This window comes from Pelophylax lessonae, assembly GCF_965119305.1.
Source record: "Pelophylax lessonae genome assembly, chromosome: 1".
NCBI classification, from domain to species: domain Eukaryota; kingdom Metazoa; phylum Chordata; class Amphibia; order Anura; family Ranidae; genus Pelophylax; species Pelophylax lessonae.
The window spans coordinates 370,352,040-370,379,831 of NC_138768.1; the positions used below are offsets into that span (position 1 = coordinate 370,352,040).

The following is a 27,792-nucleotide window of genomic DNA, read 5'->3' on the forward strand; positions in this document are numbered from 1 at the left end:
AGGAGGCGGGGCGGAGGCGGGGCAGAGAACGGCCTTAATACATTCATACAATACAACTCAATGAGAGGAGGCGGGGCGGAGGCGGGGCAGAGAACGGCCTTAATACATTCATACAATGCAACTCAATGAGAGGAGGCGGGGCGGAGGCGGGGCAGGCACAGCTCAGTACAGCTCAGCTACTGCGAGATTTCTGGAATAGAATACATCCCAGCAGACACTGAATGACGTCATCGCCAATCGGACCCGGAAGTGAGGAGAGGAGGAATAAAGCAGAAATTAAGGTATTTACTAGCAAAAAAAAAAGTTTCCATTGGTAAAAGCTGTTTTAAAGGGGATTACATAGATCTATGTATTCCAACCTATTAAAAATGGGTGGAACTCCGCTTTAATAAGTGTATATATAAATAAGGTTACAAAATACGAGAGTAATGCAGTATGCAATGATACCTTTTTATTGTACTAACCTAACACTTAAAAAAAGCTTTCAAGAGTTTTCCTTTCTTCCTCAGGTATTGCTTCATACCTGAGAAATAGGAAAACTCTTAAAAACAGTTTTTTATAGTTTAAAGCAATTTCAGCAAACAGTTTATGCAGTCATAACCTCTAGTATTGGTGCCAGTTTATGCAGTAATAACCCTAGTATTGGTGCCAGTTTATGCAGTAATAACCCCTAGTATTGGTGCCAGTTTACGCAGTAATAACCCCTCATATTGGTGCCAGTTTGCGCAGTAATAGCCCCTAGTATCGGTGCCCATTTATGCAGTAATAGCCCCTAGTGTTGGTGCCAGTTTACGCAGTAATAAAGCCTAGTATTGCTGCCAGTTTACGCAGTAATAACCCCTAGTATTGGTGCCAGTTTACGCAGTAATAAAGCCTAGTATTGGTGCCAGTTTATGCAGTAATTACCCCTAGTATAGGTGCCAGCTTACGCAGTAATAACCCCTAGTATTGGTGCCAGCTTACGCAGTAATAGCCCCTAGTATTGGTGCCAGTTTATGCAGTAATAGCCCCTAGTATTGGTGTCAGTTTACGCAGTAATAGTCATTAGCATTAGTGCCAGTTTAAGCAGTAATAAAGCTCAGTATTGGTGCCAGTTTACGCAATAATAAAGCCTAGTATTGGTGCCAGTTTACGCAGTAATAAAGCCCAGTATTGGTGTCAGTTTATGCAGTAATAAAGCCTATTACTGATGCCATGCTCTCAGCGTGGAGGAGGCACGGAAGAATAGTGAGACCTGCCAACCACAGTGATGAAAGTGTTAAGGCCAGCCACGTCAGTTTTATCAACTTCGTGGGAGACCTTTATGATTTCCCAGAGGGTCTCCAGTATAGCGCACCTCTCCACACGGGACTCCTTCCCTCCGCCACACACCATGGTGAAACTAAGGGGAAAGGCTGCTACAACGCACCTCTCCATCTGGGACTTATGCCTCTACAGCTGGGGTCCCCAACCTTTTGAGGAGCAAGGGCCACTTTAGTGACTTGGTAACAGGTCATGGGCCACAATAAGCGGAGTGGGCAGATGAAAGGTCCGTGTCCACTCATCATATGAAGAGCAGACATGGACACAGCCTGTTCTACTCTATGGGCCCTCCGATCTGATCCGCCCAGACAGAAGGGGACGGATCCCCTTCTGTTTTTTTTAGTGGATTGGATTGGATTGGAAATAGGCAGGTGTAAATGGACACAAGTTAGTTTACATCTGCCGCTCTATAGAGGTGAATGTAGTGTCTGATTGGGTCCACCTGAAAAACAGACAGGCAGATCCAATTAGACCGATCGTGTGAAAGGGGCCTAAGGCTGCATTCACATAGATGCACTGCTGTTTACCTGCACTTCAGCTTACGTTAATCTTCACTTTTTCCTCAGGATTCCTGCAGGTATGGCTGGCTGCTTCTGTCCTCCAGGTGGGTATGGCTGGTGGCTTCTGCTGGCTGTCCTCCAGGGCTGGTACTGCTGGTGGGTACTGCTGGCTGGCATTTCTGGTGGGTGCTACTGGCTGGTACTGCTGGCTGGTACAGCTGGTAGGTACTGCTGGTGGGTACTGCTGGCTGGTACTGCTGGAGGGTACTACTGGTGGATACTGCTGGTTGGTTCTGCTGGTGGGTACTTCTGGCAGGTACTGCTGGCTGGTACTGCTGGTGGGTACTGCTGGGTGGTACTGCTGGCGGGTACTGCTGGCTGGTACTGCTGGTGGGTACTGCCGGCTGGCACTGCTAGCGGGTACTGTTGGTGGGTACTTCTGGTGGGTACTGCTGGCTGGTACTGCTGGTGGGTACTGCTGGCGGGTACTGCTGGCTGGTACTGCTTGTGGGTACTGCTGGCTCCTCTGAGACACAAACGGAGTGGGACAGGAAGCATGCAGCTCCAGTAGAAAGCAGAGCCGTTGCTTCCTGTATCACTCCAGTCACAGGAGGAGTACATTTGATATCCCTCCGCCTTTGACAGGAACTGGAACTGTACAAGAAGCATCGGCTTCCTCTAGTGTGGCTCTGTTCTTCACAGTAATGCTCGGGTATGGCAGGTCAGCATCCCGCAATCTGGGCTTACCGGGCCCCCATCCCTGAGCAGGAGGTGGGATCCTGTTGGAGGGCACATGTCGGGGGGGCACAGCATAATGTTGGGGGGCCCCCCACTGAAACCGTTGGTAATTTAATTAATACCAAAGCAGCTGAAACTGATTAACAACCCCCTCTGCAACCTAACTGACAAGATCAATATCCCAGGAGTTTATTTGACTTGATGCTATACTCTTAATAGAAAGTGTTCCTTTAATTTTTATGAGTAGTGTACATTAGTTACCACCAGGCTCCACATGACTTAGATTGGTAGTTGTAACACCTTTTTTAAACTATCTTCTCCCCATTTGTTGTCTTTTACTTATGTCATGTTATGGTAGTCATGGCAATAAAATAGATTAAAAAAAAGAGTATTAAAATTACTGTAAGGTATCTGCACAAAGGTTCCTGTAACTGCTCATCTCATACACACCCCATTCATTTTCTGATATTTATACTGCTTTTATCTATTTCCATATGTTCATTCATGCAAAATATGCAGAAATGGAGTAAAATGTCTTATGAAAACTCATCATCATCTATGCAGACGTACCACTTCACACATGATTAAAGTTATAGTGCCCCGCTAAATGCCAAATTTTGTCCAAGAGCATCAAGTATAAAAGCATCCCTACAGCGTTATTTACGGCAGTTATAAAATTATATTGATTGTAATCTCATCTTCATTTGAGCCACTTATATACATTTAATAACACCTCAGATATCTAAAACATGTCATTGATCTTTTTCTTGGTTTAGTAAGAAGGCCAAGATCTCTTTCTTGAATACTTCCAGCTCAGTATTTAGATGTGTTAAGTCTTTAAAGCGGAGTTCCACCCAAAAGTGGAACTTCCGCTTTAGGGAGTCCTGACCCCCCGACATGCCACATTTGGCATGTCATTTTTTTGGGGGGGGAGCGGGTACCTAGTTTTGACAGGTACCCGCTCCCACTTCCGCTCGGAGCGCCGCGGCGCCCTGAGCGGAAGTTCTCCTCTCCCCCTCCCTCCCTGCAATCTTCTGGGACACGTCAGAGGTCCCAGAAGATTGCCGGCCAATCACGGCGCGCAGCGCGACTCGCGCATGCGCAGTGGGTACCCGGCTGTGAAGCCGCAAACTGTAACAGCCGGGTGCCCACAGCAGTGATGCCGGCGCCGAGGGAGAGGATCGAGGCTTCCGGCGGCCGCATCGCTGGACCGTTGGACAGGTGAGTAAATGGCTGGAACTCCGCTTTAAGTAGAACAAACCCCTTAACACTAATCTGCTAGTGAAATCTTAAAGGACAGCAATAAACATGTGACAGAGGACCTAACACCTTCCCACTCAAATAGCAAATAATTGAGATGAACACAGGTTCACTTCAGCCCATTTCCAGGTACAGTATATTGAATCAAGTTCCAATCTCACTTCACCTTCTCTCATATCACTTTGCACATCGGTAAAGTAACCTTTTATGGTAATGGTCTATGAGGGAAGAGAACACTCTGGAATCTGAAATACCCCTGTGTTTACCCCTACTCTGTTAATTTGCCTAATTAGCCCCACAATCCAGAATTTTAAAACAAGGAGGTATTATTACAGTCCACATTCACAGATGCAACACCAATTGCTGTATTGTTGTCATAAACATGTATCCATTCTAGCTATTATTTAAAATGCAGTAGAAAAAAAAGATTGTTTTTTGGTGGAGAATTGATATTTTGAGATATATATTGAAACTACAGAAGTCAAAATTTGGGAATATTTCTTTAGATTTAAATTACCAGGCTCACATGAAATCTCCACTTTTTTGTGCATCTCAGCTTTAGGGATGATCGAACGGTTCGGGTCGACCATCGGTTCGACCCGAACATTGGATGTTCGATATTCGGCCGAATACCGAACTTTTTGCGGCAAAAGTTCGGTATTCGGCCACCAGAACCGCCCAAAATGCACTGGGACAGGAACTGGGCTTTAAAAGCCCGTGATTGGCCCAGAAACGTCTGCAAAAGCCAATGAGGGGGCAGGAGTCTCCTAGGAACGTGATTGGAGTGACTACGGGGACCAGAGGCCAATCAGGAGTGAATACGCCCCACACTATATAAGATGGCCCCGCCTAACCCCTAGCACAGTTATCCAGAGCCTGTTGAAGAGAGTTGAAGCAGTTCTGTCTGACTCCTGCTTGCTACAATACATTTCCTACATATCGAGTGGTTCTAAAGCTCCATATAGCAGAATTGTATTTAGCTTACAGCCAGTGTAGTTAGATACAGCGATTGTGCTGGTTCTTAGAGTTAAAAAAAAAAAAAAAAAAAAAAAAACTTAAGGGACAGTGTCAGTCTTCTGCTGTATGGAGCTTTCTATTTAGTGGAAAGGGATATCTAGTGTAGTTAGGGAACTTTGTACTACATTAGTTAGATTTGAAAATTTAGTTTCTGTAGGGAAAGTGTGAGGGTTCTGTTTAGTGAGCACGTGGCACAGTGCTGCTGTATCACAGCAGGTATACGTGCTTGCTAGGCAGCAAAATACAGTGACAACTTAACGCCTGTTGTTCAAAGCGTTAGGTGCACTGTACAAAAGCCTTTGCAACTGTGCGTGACACGCAACTGCTGTGCTGTATCCAGCGACAACTGTGGGTCGCATAGCAGTGTGCGTTTTTCACCGCACACAGTTGCCAACGCATCAGTGACAACCTAACGCCTGTTGTTCAAAGCGTTAGGTCCACTGTGCAAAAGGCTTTGCTACTGTGCGTGAACCGCAACTGCTGTGCTGTATCCAGCGACAACTGTGGGTCGCATAGCAGTGTGCGTTTTTCACCGCACACAGTTGCCAACGCATCAGTGACAACTTAACGCCTGTTGTTCAAAGCGTTAGGTGCACTGTACAAAAGCCTTTGCAACTGTGCGTGACACGCAACTGCTGTGCTATATCCAGCGACAACTGTGGGTCGCATAGCAGTGTGCGTTTTTCACCGCACACAGTTGCCAACGCATCAGTGACAACCTAACGCCTGTTGTTCAAAGCGTTAGGTCCACTGTGCAAAAGGCTTTGCTACTGTGCGTGAACCGCAACTGCTGTGCTGTATCCAGCGACAACTGTGGGTCGCATAGCAGTGTGCGTTTTTCACCGCACACAGTTGCCAACGCATCATTGAGAAATATGCCTGGTAGACCAAGAAAAGGCATACGTGGCCCTGCTGCGGAAAGGGGCACAGCTTCTAGGGTGTCTAGAGGCAGGGGTGGACGTGGTGGTCAGTCCTCAGCCAGGCCACCATTTGGATTGTTCTCCGGCAGTGGCCAAGCTATACGTCCACAGTATGTACAGGAGGTGGTGGACTATATGAACAAACCCTCATCATCGGCATCATCTGCAACTACAGTGACCCAGGCAGAGAAAAGTGGTCAGTCTTCTGCAGTTGTCAGAACAAATACAGATGAGTCCATGTCCACCTCATGTCCTCCCTTAGACCCAATTTCAGACATGGCAGAGGAGTCAGCTGAGCTGTTTGACCACAGTGTCGGCCATCTACTCCAGCCTGATGCTCAGTCCTTTATGGAGTCTGATGTTGGGTCTGAGTTTGAGGAGGAGGCAGAGCAAACAAGAGGGGAGAGCAGACGGCCCGCTCCATCTAAGGCCGCACCTGTTGTCTCCCAGGCCAGGCCTGATGCTCAGTCTTTGATAGAATCAGATGTTGGGTCTGAGTTTGAGGAGGAGGCAGAGCAAACAAGAGGGGAGAGCAGACGGCCCGCTCCATCTAAGGCCGCACCTGTTGTCTCCCAGGCCAGGCCTGATGCTCAGTCTTTGATGGAGTCAGATGTTGGGTCTGAGGTTGAGGAGGAGGCAGAGCAAGCAAGAGGGGAGAGCAGACGGCCTACTCCATCTAAGGCCGCACCTGTTGTCTCCCGGGCCACTATACACACCTCATCTTGCTGGGCCTTTTTTGAGACATCCCATGCAGATAAAACAGTTGCGATCTGCAAGATTTGTAAGAAGGGTATAAAACGTGGCAAAAATGTCAACCACCTGGGTACAAGCTGCCTAAACAGGCATTTGACAACCCACCACTCGGCCCGTTGGCAGGAGCATTTAAAGAACCCACAAAAGGGCCAAAGATTGGTCAGTCGGCCTCTTAGTTCTCCTCGCGCTCCTCCTCATGCTCCATCTGCTCCACCTGCACATCAGTCTGTTCCTGGCCCTGCTATAGTCACTCGTCACCTGTTGGCAGCCTCCACTGGCAGGGATGATGATATAGCAGGCAGTGTCGCATCTACCTCCAGCACACCACCAGCTGTATCATCTAGACGCCAAATTTCGATTCCACACATGCTGGAACGAAAAAAAATGTATACTCCCCGCCACCCACATGCCCAGCGTCTAAACAGTAGTTTGGCTAAACTACTGGCTCTGCAACTATTACCATTTAACCTGGTAGAGTCTGCTCCCTTCCGTGACTTCGCAAAATGTGCAGTTCCACAGTGGCAGGTGCCAAGTCGGCATTACTTTTCCCGTAAGGCCCTGCCATCCCTATACCAACATGTGGAAGGCAATGTAGTGTCATCCCTGGCCAAGTCAGTCAGCCGTAAGATACACTTGACGGCTGACACTTGGTCAAGCAAACATGGGCAGGGACGGTACATTTCTGTCACTGCTCACTGGGTGACACTGCTTGCCAGTGGAAGGGATTGTAGCCAGGGCTCGGTGCTGCAGCCAGTGTTGCCCCCACGTCTGCAAACAGCTGGTGGTGTCGCTGATCCGGGTAGATCGATCACTTCTACCCCCTCCTGCTCCTCCTCCTCTACCTCCTCCATGCCCTCCTCTGCAGAATGGTCCTTTGAATATGATGAGATACCACGTAAACGTTCAAAGGGCTATTCTATGTCTCAGGCCAAAAGGTGTCACGCAGTGCTGCAGCTTGTGTGTCTAGGGGACAGGCAGCACACTGCCCCTCAGATTCTTGGGGCTCTGCAGGCACAGGCCCAGAGGTGGTTGACACCACGCCAGCTGCAGCCAGGGATGGTGGTTACTGATAATGGGTCAAACCTCCTGGCCGCCCTTCGTCAGGGAAAGTTAACCCATGTGCCATGCCTGGCGCATGTCCTGAATCTCGTGGTACAGCGGTTTTTGAACTCATACCCGGGAATGCAGGATGTGCTAAGGATGGCAAGAAGGGTGTGCAGTCACTTCAGGCGGTCGTACAGTGCCACTGCACGTTTGGCCGAAGTGCAGCGCGAGTTTCACCTGCCGGTACACCGCCTCATCTGTGACATGCCCACCCGCTGGAACTCCACCTTGGCTATGCTGCAGCGCCTGTACACGCAGCAGAGGGCCCTCAATGAATACCTATGCGAGTACGGCACCAGCACTGGCTCTGCGCGCCTGGGCTTCTTTTCACCACGGCAGTGGCTTTTGATTAAGGATGCATGCGCTGTCCTCTCGCCATTTGAGGAGGCCACAAGGATGGTCAGCCGGGACAGCGCATGCATCAGTGACACCCTACCGGTACTGTTTTTGTTGGAGCACACTCTGCGTGGCATTATGGACAGGGCACTGGAGGCAGAGCAGCAGGAGGAAGAGGAGGACTTCCTTGCCTCTCAAGGCCCCCTTTATCCTGAGAATCCTGACCCCATTATGCCTAGCTCCCAGAGGCCCGAGCAGGATCCAGGGGTGGAAGAGGAGGAGGAGGACGATTCTGCGGGAACTTTTGCAGGGTTTGAGGAGGAGGAGGAGGAAGACATGCGGCAATCTGCAAGGCCTAGTTTGACTCCCTCGGGACACTTTGGAGTAGTACGTGGCTGGGAGGAGGAGGAGCCCGTTGAAGATAATGTCGTTATGAGTGACCCCGAGGAGTCAGCTTCTCAGGCCTTCGCTAATTTGCGACGCATGGGAAACATCATGCTCCAGAGCCTGCGAAAGGACCCCAGAATCAAGGCCATTAAAGAGACTAACCACTATTGGTTGGCCACCCTACTTGACCCCCGGTACAAGTGTAAAGTCTCGGAGCTTTTCCCATCCACCCATAGAGTCCACAGGATCAAATCCCTTGAGGACAGTCTCAAGAGGAATCTGGTGAACATGTTCCCCGACTCCCGTAGGGTGCAGGGGCGGGGACAACCTACCATGGATTCTACTGGTGGTCACGAGAGGAGCGTTGGAGAAGGCGTGCGGTTGACGGATGCCTTTCGGTCTTTTTTTAGTCCTCACCGCCCAGGCCTCTCAGCTGCCACATCGCATCGACACCGTCTGCATCACATGGTGGACGATTACGTGAGGGCACAAAGTGACACAGAGGGCTTTTCATGTGACGAATCCGATCCACTGGCATACTGGGTCTTAAGATTAGACCACTTGCCAGAACTGGCCCAGTATGCCATGGAGTTGTTGGCCTGCCCTGCTTCCAGTGTCCTATCGGAACGGGCATTCAGCGCAGCAGGAGGATTCGTCACAGACCATCGAACTAGACTCTCCACCGACTCAGTCGACCGTTTGACATTCATTAAGATGAATCAGTCGTGGATATCAAGCTTTGATGCACCTGATGCAGACCTTGTAGACTAGGCTATCGTTGTGATGTGGCAGTTGAGCCTCAGTTTAAGCCTGGACCATGGTGCCACCCTCAAACCCTCCTCTCATTCTCTTTACGTTCACAGAACCTCATTTTGGTTATGACAAAAACGACAATGTTTGCGCACCTGTTCCACAGGTGCACACCTTTACAATTTTTGGGCCTCCTTCAACACCAGCTCTTTGGGGTTAAGGTGGGGAGGCTATACTAAAACAAAAACGACAATGTTTGCGCACCTGTTCCACAGGTGCACACCTTTACAATTTTTGGGCCTCCTTCAACACCAGCTCTTTGGGGTTAAGGTGGGGAGGCTATGCTAAAACAAAAACGACAATGTTTGCGCACCTGTTCCACAGGTGCACACCTTTACAATTTTTGGGCCTCCTTCAACACCAGCTCTTTGGGGTTAAGGTGGGGAGGCTATGCTAAAACAAAAACGACAATGTTTGCGCACCTGTTCCACAGGTGCACACCTTTACAATTTTTGGGCCTCCTTCAACACCAGCTCTTTGGGGTTAAGGTGGGGAGGCTATGCTAAAACAAAAACGACAATGTTTGCGCACCTGTTCCACAGGTGCACACCTTTACAATTTTTGGGCCTCCTTCAACACCAGCTCTTTGGGGTTAAGGTGGGGAGGCTATACTAAAACAAAAACGACAATGTTTGCGCACCTGTTCCACAGGTGCACACCTTTACAATTTTTGGGCCTCCTTCAACACCAGCTCTTTGGGGTTAAGGTGGGGAGGCTATGCTAAAACAAAAACGACAATGTTTGCGCACCTGTTCCACAGGTGCACACCTTTACAATTTTTGGGCCTCCTTCAACACCAGCTCTTTGGGGTTAAGGTGGGGAGGCTATGCTAAAACAAAAACGACAATGTTTGCGCACCTGTTCCACAGGTGCACACCTTTACAATTTTTGGGCCTCCTTCAACACCAGCTCTTTGGGGTTAAGGTGGGGAGGCTATGCTAAAACAAAAACGACAATGTTTGCGCACCTGTTCCACAGGTGCACACCTTTACAATTTTTGGGCCTCCTTCAACACCAGCTCTTTGGGGTTAAGGTGGGGAGGCTATGCTAAAACAAAAACGACAATGTTTGCGCACCTGTTCCACAGGTGCACACCTTTACAATTTTTGGGCCTCCTTCAACACCAGCTCTTTGGGGTTAAGGTGGGGAGGCTATGCTAAAACAAAAACGACAATGTTTGCGCACCTGTTCCACAGGTGCACACCTTTACAATTTTTGGGCCTCCTTCAACGCCAGCTCTTTGGGGTTAAGGTGGGGAGGCTATGCTAAAACAAAAACGACAATGTTTGCGCACCTGTTCCACAGGTGCACACCTTTACAATTTTTGGGCCTCCTTCAACGCCAGCTCTTTGGGGTTAAGGTGGGGAGGCTATGCTAAAACAAAAACGACAATGTTTGCGCACCTGTTCCACAGGTGCACACCTTTACAATTTTTGGGCCTCCTTCAACACCAGCTCTTTGGGGTTAAGGTGGGGAGGCTATGCTAAACAAAAACTACCATGTTTGCGAACCTGTTCCACAGGTGCACACCTTTACAATTTTTGGGCCTCCTTCAACACCAGCTCTTTGGGGTTAAGGTGGGGAGGCTATGCTAAAACAAAAACGACAATGTTTGCGCACCTGTTCCACAGGTGCACACCTTTACAATTTTTGGGCCTCCTTCAACACCAGCTCTTTGGGGTTAAGGTGGGGAGGCTATGCTAAAACAAAAACGACAATGTTTGCGCACCTGTTCCACAGGTGCACACCTTTACAATTTTTGGGCCTCCTTCAACACCAGCTCTTTGGGGTTAAGGTGGGGAGGCTATGCTAAAACAAAAACTACAATGTTTGCGCACCTGTTCCACAGGTGCACACCTTTACAATTTTTGGGCCTCCTTCAACGCCAGCTCTTTGGGGTTAAGGTGGGGAGGCTATGCTAAAACAAAAACGACAATGTTTGCGCACCTGTTCCACAGGTGCACACCTTTACAATTTTTGGGCCTCCTTCAACACCCGCTCTTTGGGGTTAAGGTGGGGAGGCTATGCTAAAACAAAAACTACCATGTTTGCGAACCTGTTCCACAGGTGCACACCTTTACAATTTTTGGGCCTCCTTCAACACCAGCTCTTTGGGGTTAAGGTGGGGAGGCTATGCTAAAACAAAAACGACAATGTTTGCGCACCTGTTCCACAGGTGCACACCTTTACAATTTTTGGGCCTCCTTCAACACCAGCTCTTTGGGGTTAAGGTGGGGAGGCTATGCTAAAACAAAAACTACAATGTTTGCGCACCTGTTCCACAGGTGCACACCTTTACAATTTTTGGGCCTCCTTCAACGCCAGCTCTTTGGGGTTAAGGTGGGGAGGCTATGCTAAAACAAAAACGACAATGTTTGCGCACCTGTTCCACAGGTGCACACCTTTACAATTTTTGGGCCTCCTTCAACACCCGCTCTTTGGGGTTAAGGTGGGGAGGCTATGCTAAACAAAAACTACCATGTTTGCGAACCTGTTCCACAGGTGCACACCTTTACAATTTTTGGGCCTCCTTCAACACCAGCTCTTTGGGGTTAAGGTGGGGAGGCTATGCTAAAACAAAAACGACAATGTTTGCGCACCTGTTCCACAGGTGCACACCTTTACAATTTTTGGGCCTCCTTCAACACCAGCTCTTTGGGGTTAAGGTGGGGAGGCTATGCTAAACAAAAACTACCATGTTTGCGAACCTGTTCCACAGGTGCACACCTTTACAATTTTTGGGCCTCCTTCAAAGCCAGCTCTTTGGGGTTATGGTGGGGAGGCTCCGCCAACACCAAAACTACCATGTTTGCGCACCTGTTCCACAGGTGCACACCTTCATAATTTTTACGCCTTCTTCAACACCAGCTCTTTGGGCTTACAGTGGTATGGCTCCGCCAACACCCAAACAACAATTTTTGCGCACCTGTCACACAGATGCATATCATTGTAATTTTTTTCCTTACAAAGTCAATTATTGCTTTCATTACCAGCACTTTCATAGGGATATGGTGTCAAGGCATCGTCCGCACCACCAAATGCCCAATTTTTAAGCATCCTTTACTTCTATTCAAAGTCAAGAGACAACAGTATTCATCCAAAACATCTCTAATCTTGTTCACTCTGCACTACATTGTGGCCCCTACCCCTAACCCTCAATGTATCCGTGCATATATGTCTGTTTCTTGTGAGATTTCAAGTTAAAGTGCACCAAACACCATTTTACATGAAATAAAGTGCAATTACATACATCTTTGGACTTCTTGAAACATTTGGTAATAAAAGCCCCATTGTGGAAATACACCCGTTAATTATATGCACATTTAAAGAGACAGCACCTTTTTCCAAAAAAACCTCTAATCTTGTTCCCAGTGCACTGCATTATGTCCCCATCATACACATTGGCTGAGCCGTTGATTAGGAGCAAAAGAAAGGTGCGGTTAAGCAAAAAAGTCATTTTTGAAGGTTTGGTATGCTGTAATTCTGGTTCTGGACATGCTACAGAGCTGAAACTTCACAGGTACAACTTTTAGACCCCCCAGACACTAAATCCAAAGAAATCTCTTTTTTTTTTTTTTTTTTTAATTTTTTCAATAATTGGCTATCTATCAAAAACGACAATTTTTAAGAACTTTTTTTTGTGTGATTAATAGTCCCTGGGGCATGACCCAGAACCCTAGGCACTTTTTAGGGGCATTTATTGGGTTTTAGGGCTTAAAAATGGTGTTTTTTGATTACAGAAGTTCGGGTCCCATTGATTTCAATGGGGTTCTGAAATCCGAACCGAACTTTCGTGAAGTTCGGGTGTTCTGGTCGAACCGAACTTTTCAAAAGTTCGATCATCCCTACTCAGCTTGACATAATTTTGTAACAGTATGTAGTTTTACATGCCCTTTTTAGCAACCAAGCTACTTTTTCATTGGTTTGGGATGAAACACATGCAATCGAATTTAATGCAAGAAGTAAGACTATTGGAAGTGATATACAGTATCTCACAAAAGTGAGTACACCCCTAACATTTTTGTAAATATTTTATTATATCTTTTCATGTGACAACACTGAGGAAATGACACTTTGCTACAATGTAAAGTGGTGAGTGTACAGCTTGTATAACAGTGTAAAATTTGCTGTCCCCTCTAAATAACTCAACGCACAGCCCTTAATGTCTAAACTGCTGGCAACAAAAGTGAGTACACCTCTAAGTGAAAATGTCCATGTGACTCGTTAGTGTTACAAGGTCGCAGGTGTGAATGGGGAGCAGGTGTGTTAAATTTGGTGTTATTGCTCTCACTCTCTTATACTGGTCACTGGAAGTTAAACATGGCACCTCATGGCAAAGAACTCTCTGAGGATCTGAAAAAAAGAATTGATGCTCTACATAAAGATGGCCTAGGCTATAAGAAGATTGCCAAGACCCTGAAACTGAGCTGCAGCACGGTGGCCAAGATCATACATCGGTTTAACAGGACAGGTTCCACTCCAAACAGGCCTCGCCATGGTCCACCAAAGGAGTTGAGTGTACATGCTCAACATTATATCCAAAGGTTGTCTTTGGGAAATAGACGTATGAGTGCTGCCAGCATTGCTGCAGAGGTTGAAGGGGGGGGGGGGGGTCAGCCTGTCAGTGACTATATGCTGCGCACTGCATCAAATTGGTCTGCATGGCTGTCTCCCCAGAAGAAAGCCTCTTCTAAAGGTGATGCACAAGAAAGCCTGCAAACAGTTTGCTGAAGACAAGCAGACTAAGGACATGGATTACTGGAAACATGTCCTGTGGTCTAATGAGACCAAGATAAACTAATTTCATTCAGATGGTGTCAAGTGTGTGTGGTGGCAACCAGGTAAGGAGTACAAAGACAAGTGTACAGTCAAGCAAGATCTCTAACATCCACCAGCTCTGTGATGTTGTCATGGGGGAGTGACAGAGGACTCCAGTGGCAACCTGTGAAGCTCTGGTGAACTCCATTTCCTAGAGGGTTAAGGCAGTGCTGGAAAATAATGGTGGCCACACAAAATATTGACACATTGGGCCCAATTTGGACATTTTAATTTAGGGGAGTTATTTTGAGGGGACAGCAAATTTACACTGTTATAGAAGCTGTACACTCACCACTTTACATTGTAGCAAAGTGTCATTTCCTCAGTGTTGTCACATGAAAAGATATAATAAAATATTTCCAAAAATGTGAGGGGTGTACTCACTTTTGTGAGATACTGTATGTTCATGTTCAAGTTATTACAAATAGGGTAGGGCGAACGGTTTGGCCCAAGTATGAGTTTGGGCCAAACATTAGCTGTTCACCCATTCAAGGAACAACCCAATTATCGGGGCGTTCGGCAGTTTGTTCGGCCCGCCGAATGACCACAATGCACTGCACCACCTTACAGTGCATTGGAAGCCCTAGTTGGCTGAAGCAATGAAAGCTTTGCCAAATCGGAACACAGAGCCATGATAGGAGAAAGTAATGATGACTCTATCCAATCATGGCTCATTGTTCTTAGTCCTGCCCCAAGCTATAAAACTATTCTTTCAATAGCGGCCATTTGCAGTGTGATATTGGTGTGGAAAGAGAAAGAACAGGGTTCTGTTCAGTGCTGCTAGTGAGTTAGTTATATTGTCAGTGTAGAATATCAGTTTAGTGTGAACCTAAAGATAGTTCAGTGTGAGTGTAGTGTGACCAATTATTATTACTTTAGTGTCAGTTTATTTTGTCGGTGCAGGTGTACTGCACTATATTTCAGTGCGTTACTGCAGATTTAACACAGTAAATTTCAGTGCGTTACTGCACAGTTAACGCAGTATAGTGCAGTGAGTTGGTGCACATTTAACGCAGTATATGTCAGTTCGTTACTGCGTGTTTAATGCAGTATATTTCAGTACGTTAGTGCCATTTAACGCAGTATATTTCAGTGGGTTACTGCACGTTTAACGCAGTACTTTACAGTGCATTAATGCCGTTTAACGCAGTATATTTTAGTGCGTTACTGCATGTTTAGGTAAGAGCAATGGGTCCAGATATGCCAGGGAAAAGTGGGAAAAGGGAACTGGACATGAAGGAAAAGGAAACAAGCATATCTGGGAGATGGCGATTTAAATGTGCCTGTCAAACAGCTTAAATTATAGAGTCATTTTGTAAACAAATATATAAAAAATGTATTAAATATGTATCAAATGAATCATATCATATTTGTAATACAAACATATACATTGTCACAATAGTCATTGCAGTGCAGTTATCCCAAAAGGGCAATACATAGGTGAGTCTATTGCTGGATCAACACGTTTCGCTGAAGATGCTTCATCAGGGTCCAGCAAGTTTTAATTCACAATAAAGTTATACAATTATATCAAATCCTTTGTTTATATCTGCAAAAAAGAAATGCTATGCGCAGTGGACAACATTAGATTAAAATGAGTATTAATCGCCACGGATCCCCATAGTGTTTGAATTATGAAAATTGATACGACCTTAGGAAAGAAAGGCCTGTATCATACAAGATTTTAGGTCCAAAAAGGAGTCAAAAAATCACTAAATAAATAAAAAAAATAAAATAAATAAAAAGCCACATGGAAAGCCCCGATGCTTATGGTAGCCAAAAAAGCTAAATGCCCATACTGGACTGGAATCACTCCCGCTGTCAAGGCAATGGAGAGGATAGCCTGTCTGTATGTCAGCAAATCAGTGGCTATTGGGGCGATTAAGGTTCAAAGTGGTATAATCATGTCCTGAAAGGACCACGGTTGTTGTATTACAAATAGGATATGATTCCTTTGATACATATTTAATACATTTTTGATATATTTTTTTACAAAATGACTCTTTATATAATTTAAGCGGTTTGACAGGCACATTCAAATCCCCATATCCCAGATATGCTTGTTTCCTTTTCCTTCATGTCCAGTTCCCTTTTCCCACTTTTCCCTGGCATATCTGGACCCATTGCTCTTACCATTACCTTTTAGGGGAAGGTGCCATTATATTCATATATGTTTTGTTTGGCCATTTTCTCCCCACACAATCTCCATTACTGCATGTTTAATGCAGTGTATTGCAGTGCATTGGTGCACGTTTAGGGCAGTATATTTCAGTGCGTTACTGCACATTTAATGCAGTATATTGCAGTGCGTTGGTGCACATTTAACGTAGTACATTTCAGTGCGTTACTGCACGTTTAATGCAGTGTATTGCAGTGCGTGATGCACATTTAAGGCAGGATATTTTAGTGCGTTACTGCACATTTAATGCAGTATATTTTAGTGTATTAGTGCCGTTTAACGCAATAAATCTTAGTGCATTACTGCATGTTTAACGCAGTATATTTCAGTGCATTAGTGCCATTGAATGCAGTATATTTCAGTGCATTACTGCGCATTTAACGCAGTATATTTCAGTGCATTAGTGCCGTTTAACGCAGTATATTTTAGTACCTTACTGCAGGTTTAACGCAATATATTTCAGTGCGTAACTGCATGTTTAACACAGTATATTGCAGTGCGTCAGTGCAGTGTTACTGCAGTATATTGTAGTGTGTCAGTGGAGTGTGTCTGTGTAGTGAGTACACTGGTTAAAGTGCACCAAACACCACTTTCCATTGTTTAAAGTGCAACTATGTACACATTTCCACATCTTTACTAAAGTACGTTTTGTTAAAAAGCGCCCCACCATCATGTCTGGGAGGCCAACAAGGAGAGGCAGACGTTGCCATGGCACTGTGCGGGGGCCAGCAGCATATGTGTCCACAGGCAAAGGTGGACATGGTCAGTCCTCAGGCAGGGCATCATTTTCTTCTGTTTAGTGATGTTGGCCATGCTATCCAGCCACAGCATGCAGAGGAGGTGGTGGACTGGCTTACTAAACCATCCTCATCTTTCTCATCCTCTGTCACCCAAGCAGAGGCTAGTGCACAGTCCACTGCAGCTGCCAGAGTGGCTTATTCTGCCTCCCTGTACACAGCTATTCCTGCCATAGCCCCAGAATCATGGAGGCGTCAGTTGAGTTTTTTTTTTTAACACAGTGTCAGCCACTTGCTCCTTGATGATGCACAGCCATTACTTCAGATCTTGGTTCTGAGGTTGAGAAAGGTAGGAACATGAGCCTACAGAGAGGGGAGAACATTGGTACACCAATTGGCAGTCCTTTCCCCCAGCTGCAGCATTCTGCCAAGTTGTCTCCAGTGATAATGAGGATGGAGGGAATAATGATGATGAGGTCACTGAGCTGTTATCTCCCAGCTCACTTCCCACAGCTCAGCTGTCTGGGCCCTTTTTATCACATGTGCACCTCAACCACATCAAGCGTGTCAAAAACAGCAGCCATTTCGGTTCCACATTCTTGACAAGGCATTTAACATCCCACCACTCAGCCCCTTGACAAGTGCACCTGAAAGCCACACAAAAGGGACGCAATTCTGCTCCTCCTCCTTACTCAGCTCAGTCTACCGCCGTTATACCTCATGACCTCTCAGCAGCCTTCACTGACAGGGATGATGGTATAGCGCAGGGTGTCCCAGGTCCCTGCAGCACATCTGCCAGTAGCCCATCACCAGTTGTAGACTATAGCAGGCAAATTTCTCTAATCCATGTGCTGCAGCAGTAAAAAAAATACAGTCACTGCCACCCAAATGCCCAGCGTCTAGATGCAAGCTTGTCTAAGATGCTGACTTAAAAAAACTCCTGCCTTTCCGTCTGGTGGATTTTGCCCCTTCCGTGAATTTGCAGTATGTGCTGTACCACAATGGCAGGTTCCCAGTCGCTTTTTCTTTTCACCTAAGGCCATTCCAGCTCTGTACCATCACCTGGAAGGCAATATTGTGGTATTTATTGGGCAAGGCAGTCAGCCTGCTTAAGGTCCATGTTACTGCTGACACGTGGTCCAGCAAGCATGGTAAGGGATGCTATATTTAGTTCCCAGCACACTGGGTAACTCTGGTTGCAACTAGGAAGGATGCAGGACAGGGCTCAGTGCTGCAGCTTGTTGTGCTTCCACGTCTCTATACAGCTAGTGGTGATGATGCGGGATTTGTCAGTTCCATCCCCTCCCCCTCCTTCTCCTCCTCCTCCATGGCCTCCTCTGCAGAATTGCCCTATCAACCAGAAGTACCCCTTAAGCGTTCAAGGAGCTATTTAATGAGTCAGGCTAAAAGGTGCCCTGCAGTGCTTCAGCTGGTGTGTCTAGGGGACAGGGACCACACTGGAGCAGAGATTCTTGCAGCCCCAGAGGTGGCTCAGGCCACACCAGCTGGAGCCAGGAATAGTGGTGTGGGATAATGGAACAAACCTCCTGTCTGCCCTTAGACAGGGAAATTTGACACATGTGCCATGCCCACCAGGTGGATCTCAACTTTGGCAATGCTGCAGCAGCTGCACATGCAGCAGAAGGCCATCAACGAGTGATGCATTTCACAATTTTTTTAGTTCTCTGTGCCCAGGGCTGTCAGCTTCAACATCCCATCGGCAGCGTCTGTAGAAATGGTGGACGATTATCTAGGTGGGAAAACAGAGATGGAGAGCTTTCCAGTTGACGATCCACTGGGTTACTGGCTCATGAGAATAGACCACTGACCAGAATTTGCTCAGTATGCAATTGAGCTGCTGGGCTTCCTTGCATCCAGCGTGCTTTCTGAACAGGCATTCAGTGCTGCCAGAGGTTTTGTTACTGATAATAGAACGCGTCTGTCCACAGACTCAGCGGACCGGCTGACATTTATCAAAATTAATTAGTCCTGGATTAGCAGCAGGTATGACGTCTTTGATGCCAATGTCACTGATTTAGTGTTTGGGAAGAATTCCCCTTATTAGGTGCTGGGTGGGGCTGAGCGCATTGAGTGGATGGAGGGGGATGTTTTTGCTGAGGGGGTTGTGTCCACACAATTATTGAATTAGGTTTGAATTAATTTGTTTAATATGAAAGATGATATTACATCAAGTAGATATATACCTAAAATGTCATGCTTTAAAATTGCGCACGCTCTTGGAATGGCGACAAACTACGAGACTTAAAAATCTCTATAGGCGACACATTAAAATTTTTTACAAGTTACCTGTTTAGAATTACAGAGGAGGTCTTGCTCTAGAATTATTGCTTGCGCACTAACGATCAAGGCAATACTCACATGTGTGATTTGAATACTGTTTACATTTGTGGGCACGACTTATGTATGTGTTAGTTTCTGCACGCAAGCACGGAGGGATGGGGCAACTAAAAAAAATGTTTTTTATTTTTTTATTTTACACTGTCCCTTAATTTTTTTTGTATCACTTTTATTGCTGTCCCAAAAAATGTAAACAACCCCTGTGACAGTAATAGGTAATGACAGGTATTCTTTATGGAGAGATCTGGGGAATATAGGACCCTAAACCCCTCCTCTGCACTGAAAAAAGTATTCAAAATGCTAAGATCAACGTTTTTGAATACTTTCACATTTTTAAACTGGCACATTTAAGAGTCCAGTAAACCGGAAGTGACGTTGTGACGTTGCTTTCGGGTTACTACATCCAAGACCCGATCAAAGCTGATCCCAGCCCGATTTCCAGCTTTGTTTGGGTCTCTGGCCAGCACGCACAATGTGCCGGCTGGTCGCTCAGGGCTCCCGGTGGGAGGGGAGAGCCTGGGCAAGCGTCCGGAGGGCGAGGAAGTCCCCTTCCGCTGCTTGTAATGACAGCCGAGCAGCTGCTTAGCCGCATCAGTTGTTTTTACAAGAGAGCCGACCGTCAGCTCTATAAAATGGTACTGGGGTGATGCCTGCAGCTTCAGGCATCATCCGGTACAACCACATGAAGCAAATTGAGGTATAGGTATGTGATTTTGTGGCAAGTGGTTAAGGATCTTTGGAGCATCATCAGATTATTTAGAATTATTATAGTTTCCTGTGAATGAATGAATGAACTATAAGTACTGTCTTCCACTGCGGCAGACAGCTTGTGGTTATCAGTTAACTGTAAGGGAGCTGGTGAGTTAATGGATTCTTCCTGCAGTGCAATAACTGTCTGCCCATACGGGAGGTATGGAAAAACAGCTGACCAGGAGTATGCAGGATCAGGCATTGCAGTCACGATCTGCTGATCACAAGTGCGATGCTTTACAGTCTGCAATATAAAAAAATAGAAAACACACATTTTGCATTTAATATTTTTTACAAAAGGTGAACTTAGCCTTTAACCTCCTTAGCGGTACTACCGAGTGTGGCTCGGGGTTGAATTTCAGTGCCATTAGCGGTAACCCCGAGCCACACTCGGGGTACCACCAGGGAGCATCGCTGGATCCTGGTAGAGGGTACTTACCCTGTCCCCGGGATCCCGCCATGTGTCCCTGCAGCATACGGTGGCCGGATCTCCCGCCCGATGCTTTGAGCCCCGACTTCCGTCTCCTGTGACGTGACGCTCGCAGGGGGGTGGAACCGGCGGCAAATTTGAAAAGTAAAACACACAAACACACAGATATATTGTAATCCTATTGGATTACATTACAAAATAAAATAAATTGACATTAGTTTGCCCCCCAGTGCCCTTTCCTGCAGTTTTACTGTACTTTTTATATATATATTGTGACAGGAAGTCAGGTAAATCTGTGGGTGTTGTCACAGACGGGAGATACATTTCTGCCTTGTTTAGACAATTCACCAATTACTATCAGGTGTCGGCTGTGGAGGTAGCCAGAAAGGTTTAGGACGTTGGAAAGCTTCAGCTATTCAGAATGAGGCAATTAAGGCCACTATAAGTTATCCAGAGGATGACTACTGATTGCTGCATCCTGAGGCTTTTTGCGTTAAGGAGAGCAGTGAGCTGAGAAAGACTTCTGAAGGTGAGGTGGTGTTGACTTTTTCTGTGTGAAAAGAAAAACAAATAGACTATTGGTTTTCTGCTGTATGACAAGCAGTGTCTGCCCAGCAGTAGGTTGTGACAGACTCCATAGGTAGGTTCCTGTGTTGTGAAGGTAGATGCCCCAAGTGGCCAGGGTTTATTTATGTTTTGTTTGATTTATGCTGTTTGGATGCTTGCACGTGTTTCCAGCAAATTGGAAGAATAAACCATAGACCATTGTTTTCAACCACACCTCGGCTGTCTCTCTGTGTAGCGAACCCACACCAGGGGGTCACCCACACCTGCTACCGAGCCAACCCCTTACAATATATATATATATATATATATATATATACGCATATATGTAGATAGATAGATATACACATATGTATATATATATATATATATATATATACTTTATCATATTTATAGTTATTTATTATATTATAATTTATGATTTTGTGTTTCAAACTCTGTCATACCCAAGATGTTATGAAGAAGAACGCACAGTAAAAAAAAAATCATATGTAACTAGTTAGTTTTGGGCTGCTCGTCCTTAAGAATTGCTAGCAAAATAATTGTACTGCTTTTAGAACCTAAAATCGGAAACAATCATACTGCCAGGGAGGTTAAGATAAACTCCAGGCAGATATCAAAAACACAGATGAATGCAGTTGTTTTAACATGTATGTTAATTAAACTAGTTTAAATACCTGAATTTATCTTGATTGCACTGTACAGGGGGTTGTAATACTCTGTACAGTACCGCAGACTGGGAGAAGAAGGGTCAGCAGTTGGGGCCAATGAGATGTCCTGCATTCACATGTACTAGCAAGGGACATGTTAACAAAATAAGATGACCTTAGCCTTTTGGTTTTGCTCCATCACTAATCACAATCTGGTGGTCGGGAGGTAACATGGCTGTTTTTATTAACTGCAGTAGAGAAAATTCAGGTCAGCAGCCTAACTGTGCTGCAGCACCACATTGAGTAGTCATGGTAAGCTTTAAAGACAATTACAAGAAGAAATAAAGAGAAAAAAATATAATTTTCTGGGAAGTGGCTGCCCTACAGCAAAACATAATGGGCTTTCTATCTAATGAGGATGTTAGGTTGACAATACAGAATAAGATTATTCCATGGAGTAAAACTTTATGGACTATGAATCATGGGCCAGGCAGGTAGACTGAAAAAAAGAATCATTATCCAAAAATATGATTTTGGTAAGTGTTTGTCTCAATCAAGGAAACATGTGAACAGTGCAGAGACTGTTAACGGTGTACACTCATGGATAGCCAGCAAAAATAAATGTTCCCAATTGTGGGGCAGAGAGGCCTGTGATTTTGACAGGAAGATTACAAAAAAAAGTAAAAATAAAAAGTCTTTATTAAGCCCCACTCATGTGTCATGCTGTTTACTGTAATTCTAGGAAAAATTGGAAACCCCCCCATATGTTGGGACTTTAAAGGCTCAACGTAATATCATAAAATATATTTTTATTGTAGTATCCTATAATAAAAAAATATTTTATGATATTACTTAGAGTCCCAACATATAGGGGATTTCCAATTTTTCCTAATATAATTTAGAGATGTTTGCTAATACTGCACACTAATCTTTCAGATTTCCTTATTTACTGTAATTCTAATCTTTTGATTACGAAGCTGAGAATAACATTATTTTCAGCAGTGGTGCTGTGTGTTCTAGTGTTTCCTTCTGAAATAGTAAACACCTAAACTAATTAAAGTGATATTTCAAGGAGTGAAAAACATCATGCAAACATTTTAGGATATTGACTTTTTCAAAGGAATAAGACATTCAAAAATTGTAATCATTTATATGCTATACATTTTAACACATGAGAAAAAATCCTTAGTAACCCAACCCTCAAAGTTTTTTGTTACTGGTGTGCTTTACTGAGAAATTGTACATAGGCTATATATATATTCTGTATATATATATATATATATATATATATATATATATATATATATATATATATATATATATATATATATATATATATATTATATATATATCATATACTGCAATGTGACATGAATAATATACATTGCTGTTGAAAAGATGGTGTAATGAACAAATGGCCAAAGTCAACTACTACTAGGAGAAGCAATTTCCAGTTACTAAATAATCACTTGGTTAGAAAGAATTATTGTTAACTTTAAGAGAAAAGCATAACATTCCAGAAGGGCAACTATATGTATTTGTGCATTTTATGTCCATGTCTAATAATGGATCAACCATTTATATAGCTTTTTAAGGAACAGTAAATTACTGTAGGAACCAAAATTTCACTCCAGAGATACATCAAATTGAAGCACTGCATTAAAAGAAATGGTTTCACAGACAGCTATATTTCATTCATGACTTTTTACTATGACTGCTGGTTACACAATTCACAGTTTTTAACTAAAACCCTTTTCTGCAGTAGCATGAAATTAATCCCAGCAGTAGTTACCCAAAATGAAAGAGAAATGGGTGATATTCATGTGAGAATACAGAAAGGAATTAGAAAAGTTGCAATGCTAAGAAAATTACTGTAAGTGGTTTAGTGTGGTAGAAGGGCTTCCAGGTCATAAGCAGAAGAAAGATTTTTTGTGAGGTCAGAAGTGTGTCTGGGGAATATAATTAAAGACACTTAAAGCCCAACCCTTCCTTTGCAGTTGGGGTTACACCCATCTATTTATCAGAAATGTATAGTATTCAGGTAATATTGCAGTATTATATACAGTATATATATATATATATATATATATATATATATATATATATATATACTGTATATATATATATATATATATATGTATATATATATATATATATATACCGTATATATATACCGTATATATATACCGTATATATATATATATATATATATATATATATATATATATATATATATATATATATATATATATATATATATATATATATAGTATATGTACAATTTCTCAGTAAAGCACACCAGTAACAGTAACAAAGAAAACTTTGGGGGTCGGGTTACTAAAGTAAAGCTGGATACACACTATCCCACTTTTGTGGTTAGATTTCCTTCAGATTTACCTTTTCTATGTAGTGCAAGGGCCTGCCAGATTGCATACAAATTGAAAGTGTTTAGGTTTGACCTCATATTATATGGTTTTGGTAAGTCTGAAGGAAAAAGTCTTCAGAAAATCTTATAGTGTGTATGGCCCATAAGTCCATTTACTGAGGATTTTTTTCCTGCTGATTTAGGCCCTAAGCCTGAACCCTCCCGGCTATTCATGTGTCCACCCTGAGCTGTACAGGCTTTCTGCCTCTTGTAGCACTGTCTATGCCAGTACCAAACATTGTCCCAAACAGCAGGCTGGATCAAACACCTGTTAGCCAGAACACAGACACGCATCCCTCGTATTTCTCTTTACACACATAGCTGCTCTATGCAACTGACTCTACTGTGGAGAGAGCAGCACTTCCTAGGCTAACATGTGACCGCTGAGACAGTCTGCATCCAGGGTCAGTCACTAGCAGGTAATCTACCATGAAAGGTCATACTAAGGTAACATAGATGTCTAAAATAAAATAAAAAGGCAACCCCCCTACAAGTAAGCATGAAAGCTTGTTAAGAGCAGAGTGGAACAAATTGCTATCTACTGGAAAAATCGTAATTTATTTGATGCCTTTGGCATGCATTCCATGAGACAGACAGCATTGGCTATTGTTTTTCTGAAGTGACCATTCTGCATGAATAAAGCATGAGAATGTTGCTATTAAGTTGGGACTTTCTACCCCAGAAATGTGTTTTCTTATATGAATCTATACCATTTTTTTTTCTAGCACCCTGTGGATACAATGAGACAACAGAAGATGGCAAAATAGTGCAGCATCCCCCATGCAAGACTGGAGCATGGATTGTCCCAGCAATCATGGCTTGTTATCTCTTGGTTGCTAATATTCTTTTGGTAAACCTCCTGATAGCTGTGTTCAAGTAAGTTTTTCTTTTTCTGAGCACAAATCGAAACTAACAGTAAAAGTGGATGCAAACTCATAATGAAGTTCCAGTGAAATAATATTTCTAACAAAATGTGCCTAAACCATACATTACTGAAAGCATTTCCACAATGGGGTCAGCGGTAATATACAGGTGATAAAGAAAGTCACTAATGTTATAGCTAGAATTCATACCACTGCTTTGGTTTTTTAATCTGCATTAAAATAATAATTATTTGCTGAATATGCTTTATTTTCTTTTATACAATATTAAAATTTGCTCATTATCTAAATTCCTTTAAAAACTCAAAAGTGTTAATACTTAAAACAGAACTATGGCCAGGCTATGGATATTCAACAATTTACACATTCTTAACAAGCAATAAATGTTTTTTTTTTTTTTTTAAATAAGCCCTCACTAATTTCAGTAGTTACAGACAATTTGTTTTTGATTAACCCTCACTCTACACCCCCACCACCACTGCTCATGGTGGTTCCCAGGATTTTTCATCCGTCCAAGTAGCCCAGGACTGCGATAAATGTTTTTAGGATGGAGAACAGGCAGAGCTCAGGGAACATAATGTACATTCCCTGATTTTCTCAGCGACTGATGAACCCAGAAGTGATGATCTTTTTGTCACTTCTGGGTTCAGAGCTGTCATTTCCTGGCTGCTGTAGCCGGGGAAGCAGCAAATAAGGCACAATGTGTGCATGATTGACTGTTGCAGTGGAGAGTAGGGAAGATATTAGGGGAGGATTTGCTAAAACTAGAGTGTGCAAAATCAGGTGGAGTTCTGCATTTAAACCAATCAGCTTCTAGGTTTTATTACCAAAGCTTAATTTAGGAAGCTGAAGTTAGAAGCTGATTGGCTTCCATGCACAGCTGCACCAGTGCTTCCGTTTTAGTAAATCTCCCACTAGGGGTCTATTAGGCCACCGATGTCTCCATTAAGGACCTGCCACTTGCCAGTACTATCACGTAGGTGATTTATTAGTTCCCTTGTAATAGCTATACAGTATAGTTAAATAAACACATGAATAAACAAGTGTTAAAAAAGTGCATTATAATAAAACAAAAATAATTTGCCTAGGGCAAGCACATGTATGTAAACAGCAGTTGAGCCACACGTGAGGTATCGCTGCAGATGTCAGAGAGAGAGCAATAATTCTAGGGCCATCAGCCATGGGTAACTATGGACTAATAACCTATGAAGGCTTTTTTTTTTTTTTTTTGGGGGGTTGCTGGTGCCTCAAACCAGATAGAATGGGACTTTGCGGGCAAGTGAATGGTTATACATAGGAATTTAGGATATATATATATCAAGGAAAAGACAATATAAAAAGAATAGTATTTAATCCATAAATACCAATAGGATATATACAAAAGGCATTTGGTGAGAATTGTGCTTGGGGCAGAGGCCCAAGTGTGAGGAAGAAAAAGATGATTCGACAGAATCAGTGACAGTGGTGTATCTGGTGACTTTAAACATGGATTTTTTCTGTTTTCCAATGGATGTTGAAAAGGAAGTTAATTCCAGAAAGAATCCTAGATTGCTGACGCGTTTCGGCTCTATCATGGACCTTTCTCAAAGCGTTCAGTCACACAGTCTGTGGTCTATGAGAGTAACATGGGATGTAAGGATTATTGAACAAATCCTCTAGAGTATATCCAATGCAATCTTGATATTAATAATGTTTGAAAATTACATACATGGGTGTAGCCATTGTTCCTGCGCAGAGGCCCTCTATCCGTTCACAATCACAACGGGAGTCGTGTACTGCAAGGCCTGGGATAATATATAATGTTCCTTTAAGGATTGGGGTTCAGATAGGTCATGTGAGTGTTTCAAGAATTATATATATATATATATTCCTCCACTTACAGTTAAGTTAACTGATAGGAGGGGCTTGCCACCGGGGTCCTGGGGTATATTCCCCTCTTTGTCCACCGGGCTCTTGATCTGAAGTGTAATAGGAATTGGTTTGTGTGGATAGAGTTTTATATATTGTACACGGTAACTTCAAGGGTGGTATGACTATGGTGTCCGGTTTATTATAAAAATAAGTGCCGACATCTCATTGACTTTAAAAATGGTGTTTATACATAGGTAAGGTGACTTTTTATAACCGTGACTAGGTGCCAAAATTTTGTTTCCAAAGATAAGGGCTTTGAAGTCTGTAGCACTTACGATTTGCAGGATGAAATGGAAGTATTCCTTCAGACAGCGCAGGTTAGGTCCGTCATCTCCCCTCTGCTGGAGAGGAGTGAGGATTGCCTGTTCGTTCCCCGGCCTTAAGAAGCCCCTCGCGCATGCGCATTGCGCGCTGCACGTAGGCGGGCTCCATGGCGGCGTGACGTGGCACCGACATCTGCGCCTGCGCCGCATGGATGCGCGTGCCGGTCGCAACCCCATTGCTGGGGACGCCGCTCTGGCCGCCGACACGGGAGGAGGGGCCATCTTCTCCCCGAGGGGATTGATTGGTCCCAAGAATCCCCTACGAAGTAGGGGTTTCCCGTGCCGGGTGTGACTGTGGGATATTGCGGGGCCAATCTGCGGAGGCATGGTGTGTTCCCATGTACTGACAAGAAACAAAAACAAAATGTACGAAATCTAAGGCATTTTCATTGATATATGTGTGCTTTCACACAAAGGTGGATTCAGCACTTTTACAGTAATTGTAGTATACTTGTAATATATTCATGAAACAAAAGTAATAATAACACAATATTTTAACAGCAGTTGCATATATCACCACCACAGGTAGCTGTGGGTCAGGGAGGGACATTCCCGATTGCTGGGCAGTGCCATGGATAGCTTCCAGGGCCATGTCCATATGCAATCGGTTTCTTGAGCACTAATATGGAAAAAAGGCAG

General features: G+C 44.1%; 1 protein-coding gene across 3 annotated transcripts in view; it reads left to right on the plus strand.

Moving 5' to 3' along the window:
- Positions 1-27,792, plus strand: part of TRPM3 (transient receptor potential cation channel subfamily M member 3) — a 552,760-nt gene that overhangs the window by 484,152 nt on the left and 40,816 nt on the right. For all 3 annotated transcript variants that reach the window (XR_014225124.1, XM_082252764.1, XM_082252765.1), the window contains one exon: positions 24,764-24,914. Coding sequence is in view for 2 of the 3 variants with exons in the window: in XM_082252764.1 (XP_082108890.1) it covers positions 24,764-24,914 (151 nt within the window). In the remaining variant the exon portion in view is untranslated. The remainder of the gene's footprint in view (positions 1-24,763; positions 24,915-27,792) is intronic.